We start from the raw sequence: 9726 nt of genomic DNA, 5'->3' as shown, positions 1-9726 counted from the left end.
ATGAACTTTTGATGGAATAATTTCATCTTTTTAGTATTCCAGTCATTTTCTGTTGACCTGACTTCTTTAGCTCCGAGATGCTATTATTGAACCCATACTTTGATTTACAGGTGGCATGTGCCTTCCCACAACCAAAACTAGCAGTAAGTTCATTTGGATGTTTGTTTTAAGCAAGCATAATGCATACTGAAGGAATGCAACACAGTGCAACGAAAGACTACAAACAAGAAAACCTTTATTTGAAAAAAATGCAGAATATGCATCTGTAGTGTTCTCAGTTTTGGAACATTCTAGAGCAATAACATATTCCAGGAGTTGTGGTTTATGTTAAAATAACCTATGTCCGCTAGATGAGGACTGTTACTGTAGTTGGTGCCTCTCAGCCTGACTAGTAGCATGGGCATTTGGTTTAAACACACACATTTTCATGTGGCCTTGCCTAGCAATTGGCCTGACAACTACTCTATTTCTGTTCAGATTTTTTAAAAATGGAATGCAATGGAAAACGCTATGAAATCCGGATGTTTATATTTCAGCGTATTATTCCGTAGAGCGGTGCTGCCGAAAGTAAAAGGTTCTCTTGCTGCCCGATGCTCTCCTTGAAAGAAGCTCTACACAGGTCATGTTTTAGTATGGAAAGTTCTTTATTGAGCCCAGCTAAAGGTGTTGCTGCTGCAGCCTCATTAAAGGGTGACAATGGCACAGGAGCACTGAGAAGTCATGGCTCTCACAAGGAGGTAAAAAACAGTGGCATTCCCATACTGCATAAAAAGTTTCCTTCTCCTATAAGAATAAAAATAGTGTATTCTACATTGCATTAGTCAATCATCGCAGCATTTTACTCCTTTATGAAGGTTGAGGAAATCTCTTCCTTCCTGAGGTGTCTTAGCAGTGGGCAACACTTATCTGCTCATTTCCATCAGACTTTCTTTTATTTATTTTTTTAATTTAAAAAAAAAAAAAAAAAAAAAAAGGCTGAATCTGTTGAGTGCCCCCGGACTCCTATAGTTGTTTTTAACTGCATGAACAAAGGGATTTCTTATTTTCTGGGCGGCTTGCATAACTCATTTTAAAAGCGGAGCCTGTCACTCTAATGCCACTTCTACCGCTAGGCTGCTCTGTCCCGGTTGAAGGAACCAGCAAATTAAAAAAATAAAGAAAACTTGAATTATTTGAAATACATTGCATAGTTTCATAATAAAAGGTTCATTGGTCATGTGTGATACAAAATCATAACTCTTCCCCTCAGGGAAAAAAAAAAAAACCCCAGAGATTGGTAGACAACTGTCAAAGTCTAACATCAGAAAAGGTCAACGTTAATAAGGAAAACGGTTATTCCATTTACATCATGGGAAAGCAAATAAATATGGACAGCACCTGTTTAACAATGCTGGAGGTACAACAGCCTGTGTGTTCTGCACTGCTGATGTTTCATCCTGGGGTCTGGAAGTCACAAGGGGCACTTTAAGCTCCAGTGTGGAACTTTCGTGCCGCAGAAAACAGCACAAAGAAGAGCAGAGATGTTGAGCAAAGAACAAAACAGCTGAATGTCACTCTCTGAGACTCTTATTTATTACTCAAATGGCTTCAAAGTGGCAAAGGCTGAACGTCACTGCTTTACGACACATATTACAGAACAGAAAGTAAGAGTGACTGATCGCCGTAACACAGGGTCCTGTCTTGTTCATATCTGCAGCGTCTTCTGTATGAAATTCAGGTCAGCAGTGTGAAGTTACTTCTTTAGATCTGAAAGCAATGCAGGGCATGCTGTTATATTTAAGCATCTACAGAACTGATGAGATTATCAGTTTAACTGCTGTGAAAAGCAATTAAGATATTAGATAGTTCAGTTTAAAATATTAAGATTACAGAGGAACATGCTAAGGAGATTCTTGTAAAAACGAATTAGGGCTGGCGGCAGTGAGGGACTGGCATTTACAACACACTGGCCTGAATGCAAGCTGTGAAGTCTTTCCTAAATGACACTTCCCTGATGTTTTCAGGTAATAAGACAATTTTAATAGAAATCACAGGAAAGATAACTCTTGCATGTGTATTAGTAATTTATGGAAAAGTCTTTTTACTAATGAAATATGAGTAATTCACTACACAACTGGCAGCAATTTAAACCAATAAATAAACAAAACCGATGCGATGCCTTCCTGAGATGAAGCAAATGCAGGACATTATATAATAATATCTTAATAACATAGGGCCTAATATTCAAAACTAAAGTTTTATTTAAGTTAGTTGATTAAGACTTACCCATCTAACAGTTTGGGGAATAACTGGAAGATTTGTCACAAATGTATTCAAACTAGACAGGCAATGTTTATTTTAGTTTAGGTGATGATCACCCAGTCCACATGGTGCACTGAAAGTCATTGTGGAATCCCCAAGTATCTTGCAACTGCATTCATTAAGGAGCTAGACTGTAGAGAAATTCAAGTATTCGGCAATCACACAAGGATAAACTGAAAAGTCATATGCTAATATTCTGCACAGAATTTAGATTGGTCACCTGTATGTGTGCTAGGGATGTGAATCGTGTCCTCGATCGTCTTAACGATTGATTTCGGCTGGGAGGGGGAGGGAATCGTATTGTTGCCGTTAAGGGGGGTAAAATATCGTGAAAAATCGTTAAAAATCGTGAAAAATCGAAAAATCGAAAAACCGGCACATTAAAACCCCCTAAAACCCACCCCCGACCCTTTAAATTAAATCCCCCACCCTCCCGAACTCCCCCCAAATAACTTAAATAACCTGCGGGTCCAGCGGCGGTCCGGAACGGCAGCGGTCCGGAACGGGCTCCTGCTCTGAATCTTGTCGTCTTCAGCCGGCGCCATTTTCCAAAATGGCGCCGAAAAATGGCGGCGGCCATAGACGAAAAAGATTGGACGGCAGGAGGTCCTTCCGGCCCCCCGCTGGACTTTTGGCAAGTCTCGTGGGGGTCAGGAGGCCCCCCACAAGCTGGCCAAAAGTTCCTGGAGGTCCAGCGGGGGTCAGGGAGCGATTTCCCGCCGCGAATCGTTTTCGTACGGAAAATGGCGCCGGCAGGAGATCGACTGCAGGAGGTCGTTCAGCGAGGCGCCGGAACCCTCGCTGAACGACCTCCTGCAGTCGATCTCCTGCCGGCGCCATTTTCCGTACGAAAACGATTCGCGGCGGGAAATCGCTCCTGACCCCCGCTGGACCTCCAGGAACTTTTGGCCAGCTTGTGGGGGGCCTCCTGACCCCCACGAGACTTGCCAAAAGTCCAGCGGGGGTCCGGAAGGACCTCCTGCCGTCCAATCTTTTTCGTCTATGGCCGCCGCCATTTTTCGGCGCCATTTTGGAAAATGGCGCCGGCTGAAGACGACAAGATTCAGAGCAGGAGCCCGTTCCGGACCGCTGCCGTTCCGGACCGCCGCTGGACCCGCAGGTTATTTAAGTTATTTGGGGGGGGGTTCGGGAGGGTGGGGGATTTAATTTAAAGGGTCGGGGGTGGGTTTTAGGGGGTTTTAGTGTGCCGGCTCACGATTCTAACGATTTATAACGATAAATCGTTAGAATCTGTATTGTATTGTGTTCCATAACGGTTTAAGACGATATTAAAATTATCGGACGATAATTTTAATCGTCCTAAAACGATTCACATCCCTAATGTGTGCCCAAGGTGAGATATTCATCTAGGCTATAGGTTCTGTATAGGGCTTGTTCTGTTTTCCTAATAGAAGGCGTATTGGTGTTTTAGGGCCTGGTTTAATATTTTGTAGGGATGTGCAGAGGGACACCATACGTTGCATTCGGGATTCGTATTCGTCGGGGGGCAGATATGTTGCATTCGGCAAGGGGGGCTCCTGATACTTTTATATGTTAATTCTTATTTGTTTCCTGGCTAAAATTAAATTAACTACAACCCCCCACCCTCCTGACCCCCCCAAGACTTACCAAAACTCCCTGGTGGTCCAGCAGGGGGTACACGGAAGCCAACTCCTGCACTCACACCCTCGGCTGCCGGTATTCAAAATGGCGCCGATAGCCTTTGACCTACTATGACACAGGGGCTACCGGTGCCATTGGTCAGCCCCTGTCACATGGTAGGAGCAATGGATGGCCAGCGCCATCTTGTGCTCCTACCATGTGACATGGGCTGACTGACGGCTCGAGTGCAGGAGATCGCTCCCGGAACCCCGCTGGACCACCAGGGACTTTTGGCAAGTCTTGGGGGACCCTCCTGACCCCCACAAGACTTGCCAAAATTCCAGCGGGGGTCCAGGAGCGACCTCCTGCACTCGGGCCGTCAACTGCCAGTATTCAAAATGGCGCCGATAGCCTTTGCCCTCACTATGTCACAGGGGCCAATGGCCATCCATTGCTCCTACCATGTGACAGGGGCTGACCAATGGCACCAGTAGCCCCTGTGACATAGTAAGGTCAAAGGCTATCAGCGCCATTTTGAATACCGGCAGCTGAGGGTGTAAGTGCAGGAGATGGCTCCTGGACCACCAGGGAGTTTTGGCAAGTCTTGGGGGGGATCAGGAGGGTGGGGGGTTTGTTTAAATTGGCTCCTTTAGACAGCCGAATAATTTGGCGAAGATTCGTTGTATTCATGGGGAATCGTGATACATTTCGCTTCCTTACGAATACAACAAATATGGCCCTATACGTTGCGGATTACCAATTCGTAGGGAACGAATGCACACCCCTAATATTTTGCAGTATTGCCTTTTCATAGGTAAGATCGACACTGAGTGCATGCAGTTAGTACTCTTTGGTATGGGAGGTTTATTATATTGTAATTGTAATTCAGTTTACTCATGGCTTTCTGAGGGCCAAGAACATACCTAACACGCATTGCAATAAGCCTAATACCATATGGTTCCAAGTGTCTTTATCTGCTTTTTTGCAAGGCTTTCTGTTAGCAGCACAGCAGTGTTTATAAACATAAATTAATATACATGTTGTTGTAAGTGATATTTTTAGCTCAGAATATTGTATTCTAATGTCTTTTTTTTTCCATGTAAAATCTGTGGTTATAAATGCAAAATGTAAAACTGTGTGTGGGGAGTGCATGACTCTAGGATTCGGTTAGGGCACTTAATATCCTTGCACTGCACTTGAATGGAATGGCCCTTCTGGCATTACCCAGACTTGGCAGATTGCAAATCCAGGCCTGCTAGCAGAATGGAAGGGATACTTACATATTTATGGTCCAGGTGTGGAGAAGATTCGTCATGCTGTTGGTTTTTATTCCTTCCTCGTGATGATTGTTCTCCTAAGAAACAGGAAATCGCATAAGAATTGCATTAAAGAATATATTGAACCACAGGCTCTGAAACACACTGAGTAAAGGAAAGGACAGCCCAGTCTTTCATATCTTAAGTGTCAAAACAAGCCCAGCTTGCCTTCTAGAAACACTGTACTATGAAGGAAAGATTTATTAGACAAGCCCCAACAATTTCTGGCTTGGTGAAGCTACAATATAATTGTCACTAGCTGTTTCTTCTAATAAGCTTCCCAATGATCTCTCATCTAGAGTTTGTTAATGTGGAGATAACACAGAGATCTCCTCTGGCAGGTGGCCTTAGTGTGAGGACAGATCAGTGTAAGTGAGGGGAGAGCATACCATTTCACCACAGCCCCCCCGCTGAAGGCTGCTGCAGTGGTAGGCTCCTGCCTGTTTAACAGCAGTTGACTCCTGGGTTCACAGTGGGATTTTTGTGCTGGAGCTGTGAGAGGACGGATGATTTTTGTTAGTTCCTTTCTCCCTTATTCGGTATTGGCTTCAGTCCTGTCCTGAGTGGGTTTAGGAAGTGAGGAACACGTTCTGGACTCACATCCAGTGCTTAGATAGTGGATCTCAGTGTTTTTGAGTATTTTTTTGGTGAGATTTTATGTTTGGGCAGAAATTTTGTCCCTACCCTCCCTGCCCAAGAGATGAGTAGGAAAAGAGGAGGATTTCCTTTTCTCTGCTCTGTGATTTTTGGGATCTGCCAGCCTGAAAGATCCAGGAAAGATCAGAGAGGAAATGTTGTAGGGCGAATGATTTCAGCTAGAGAAAGGAAGCGAGACCTAGGACTTCTACCAGGAGTCTCTACCATTTAGAATATGACAGAGAGGTTTGGAGATTGTGGAATCAAGCAGTGGAGAACAGGTATTTTGGAAGGGGAGAGCCATCAAACAGGGTTATTCATCAAATCACTTTAGGATGTTATTGCGAGTGTTAGGACCCTAACACCCGTGACAACACCATAACGCATGTGATAATGTTATGCTCGTAGACCCTTGCGCCGGTTGGGACAGAGGATGGTGTGCTGTGAGGATCTGCAGCAAGTGTCCCAACTAGGAGGAGGTTCGGAAAGCCGGAGTGCTTTGAGATGGTGGACCATGGAGGAGTCCTATGCGACCCAGAACTCTGCACTCACTGAGAGGAAGGCAGACGTTGGACCCCGGTAGTCGAAGAGTCTTCACCCTGGAGACCGGTACTCCCCCGAGAGGAGCCCTTAGGAGTCCAGCCGCTGGGACTTTTGGAGATTCACCCTGGAAGCCGAAATCCCCCCAGGAGGGGCCCGTAGGGACACGGCCGCTGGGACTTAGGCGACTCCCTGAAGGTGGAAGATGGTCCGGATGCAGGTGCCTCCTGCAGGTCGTGGGTTCCGGATGGCTGGTGCCTCCAGCAGGTCATAGGTAATCCAGAAGTCGGTCCAGGAGTCTGAATCCAAAGAGTGGTCCGCAGCCAGTCCAGGGGTCGGTGTCCAGCGAGCGGTCCAAAGCCAATCCAGGGGTCGAAGTCCAGCGAGTGGTCCAAAGCCAATCCAGGGGTCGAAGTCCAAAAGAAGCAATCCAGCGAGGAGGGCAAGGCAGAAGCGGAATGAAGAGAGAACCAGGAGCACAGCTACACAGGCCAAAGACCAGGAACCTTGTTGCAAGGCACAGAAGAGAGCTAGTTGCAGGGTACTTGTACCCTGAGGGCGTCCGACGTCATCTTCCGTCCTGCAGAGGTTTTTCCCACGCTGGCCCCTTTAAATGAGGCTCCTCCCCGTGTGCGAGCGTCAGGGGGCGGGGCCAGCCGCGCCGGAGCGTCGGCATCTCTCCTGAGGAGGGAGAGACGTGCTGGAAGGCCTGCAGGCCCGGGGCCTGGTGGAAACGACCCGGGGAAGGCTCGAAACGGCCCGGGCCGCCCCCGAGGTAGGTGGAGGGACCGGGGCGTGGCCCGGGACCGCAACAGTACCCCCTCTCCTACGCCCCCTCCCAGGAGGTCTGGGTTTACTCGGGTGATCCAAATGGAATTGATGGAGGAGGTTTTTGTCCAGGATATTGACGGCGGGTTCCCAGGAATTCTCTTCGGGACCATAGCCCTCCCAGGAAAGAAGGTACTCCCAACACCTGCGATGATGCCGTACATCCAACACGTCTTTAACTTGATAGATGGCATCTTCCTGTGCCATAGGAGTGGGTGCCTTCTTATGATACGGGGAAAGGACCAAGGGTTTCAACAAGGAAACGTGGAAGACGTTGTGAATCCTGAGCATGCGTGGAAGTTGAAGGCGATAAGAGACAGCCCCAATCCTGTCCTTAACTACGAAGGGCCCAATGTACTTAGGAGCCAACCTCATCGAAGGAAGCCGTAGATGAAGGTATTTAGTACTCAGCCATACCTTCTCACCGGGAAGGAACACTGGAGCTGGCCGTCGCAACCGATCGGCCATTTTCTTCATGATAACCGCCGCATGCTGGAGTCTCTTCCGAGTGGAATGCCAGATCTGGAATAACTGTCGGGCGGTGGTTTGCACGGTGGGAGATGGCACATCTACTGGTACCGGTAAAGGAGGCCGCAGGCGTCTGCCGTAGACCGTGTAGAAGGGGGACTTGCCAGTGGAAGAGTGCTTGTGATGATTAAAGGAAAATTCTGCCCACGGAAACAAGGCCACCCAGTCATCTCGCAGGTCTCCCACAAAGGCACGAAGGAACGCCTTCAAGATCCGGTTTACCCGTTCTACTTGCCCGTTAGCTTGGGGATGGAAAGCGGTGGTGAAGTCAAGCTGAACCCCGAACGTTTCACACAGTGCTCGCCAATATCGTGCCGAAAACTGAGAACCCCTGTCCGAGGCAATGTGGAGAGGAAGCCCATGAAGGCAAAAGATATGTCGCGTAAACAAATTCGCCAGTTCAGGCGCCGAAGGTAGTTTAGAGAGGGGCACAAAATGGGCCATCTTGGAGAATCTATCTATGACAACCCAAATCACCGTCTTCCCCTCTGAGGCAGGCAGATCTATGATAAAGTCCGTGGATAAGTGAGTCCATGGTTCCGTGGGAATCGGCAGAGGCTGAAGAAGACCCCAGGGGCGACCGACGGGAGTCTTCTGTCGGGCACATGTTGGGCAAGAGTTAACGTAGAGGCGAACATCTTTCTTAAATTGAGGCCACCAGTAATATTCTGAGAGTAATTCTTGGGTCCTGGCTACTCCCGGGTGACCAGCTGTCAGAGAGTCGTGTGCCCAGGAGAGAATTTTTTTCCGCAGTCTGAGGGGTACCACAGTCTTCCCTGTCGGGACCGTGTTGGTAGCCGCGAGGAACACTTTGGCCGGATCAAGAATGTACCGTGGTGGGTCTGGCAAATCCTCTATTTCAGCGGTACGGGACAGAGCGTCCGCTCGAACAATCTTATCGGCCGGCCGGTAGCGAAGACGAAAATCAAAACGGCTGAAGAATAGAGACCACCTGGCCTGCCGGGGGTTGAGACGCTGGGCACGGCATAAGTATTCCAGATTTTTATGGTCTGTATACACAATCACCGGCTGTTGGGCCCCCTCCAACCACTGGCGCCACTCTTCGAATGCCAATTTAATGGCTAATAATTCTTTGTCCCCTATTCCGTAGTTCTTTTCTGTCGATGAGAACTTTCGAGAGAAGTAGGAACAGGGCAGGAGCTTCCCCCTAGGGGATACTTGACTTAAAACAGCCCCAACGGCCACATCGGAGGCATCCACTTCCACGATAAATTGTCGTTGAGGATCGGGGTGCCGCAGGCATGGATCCTGGAGAAATGCCTCTTTTAGTTTCTGGAAGGCCTGTAGGGCGGCCGTAGTCCAATTCCTTGTGTCTGATCCCTTCTTGGTAAGTGCCGTCAAGGGTGCCACCAACTGGGAGTAATGTGGGATAAATTGCCGGTAGAAGTTGGCGAACCCAAGAAACCTCTGCAGCGCCTTCACCCCCACCGGTTGGGGCCAATCCTTTATGGCAGCGACCTTCTCAGGATCCATGTGAAAACCCATAGAGGATACAATATACCCTAAAAAGGGTAACGATTCTTGCTCAAATAAACATTTCTCGAGTTTTGCGTAAAGCCGATTATCACTTAACTTCTGTAAAACTCGAACGTCCTGGCGATGTGTCTGTAGATCTTTGGAGTAAATTAGTACGTAGTCTAGATAAACAATTACTGACGTGTGTAACATTTCTCGTAGAACCTCATTCATGAGGTTTTGAAACACTGCTGGTGCATTGCAGAGACCGAAGGGCATAACCCGGTATTCATAATGTCCATCTCTTGTGTTGAATGCAGTCTTCCACTCGTCTCCTGGGCGAATTCTAACAAGATTATAAGCCCTGTGAAGGTCTAGCTTGGTAAATATCCTGGCCCCTGTAGTCGATCCAAGAGTTCTGGGATCAAGGGCAGTGGATACCGATCCCGCCGAGTAATACTATTCAAGCCCCGTTAGTCTATGCAGGGTCGGAGGGACC

At 47.8% G+C, this 9726-nt stretch overlaps 1 protein-coding gene across 2 annotated transcripts in view; it reads right to left on the bottom strand.

Annotated features, from left to right (window-relative positions):
* Positions 1–215: 215 nt before the first annotated feature.
* EMCN (endomucin) overlaps positions 216–9726 on the bottom strand; it is a 246200-nt gene continuing 236689 nt past the window's right edge. For both annotated transcript variants that reach the window (XM_029597067.1, XM_029597065.1), the window contains exons 11-12: positions 5184–5257; positions 216–1746 (exon numbers count right to left, since the gene is read on the bottom strand). In XM_029597067.1, the coding sequence (XP_029452927.1) occupies positions 1741–1746; positions 5184–5257 (80 nt within the window). In that variant the 3' untranslated portion in view covers positions 216–1740. The remainder of the gene's footprint in view (positions 1747–5183; positions 5258–9726) is intronic.

This window comes from Rhinatrema bivittatum, chromosome 1 (genome assembly GCF_901001135.1).
Source record: "Rhinatrema bivittatum chromosome 1, aRhiBiv1.1, whole genome shotgun sequence".
NCBI classification, from domain to species: Eukaryota; Metazoa; Chordata; class Amphibia; order Gymnophiona; family Rhinatrematidae; genus Rhinatrema; species Rhinatrema bivittatum.
The sequence above is the reverse complement of the archived record's forward strand: the minus strand, read 5'-3'. Positions and strand labels throughout refer to the sequence as shown.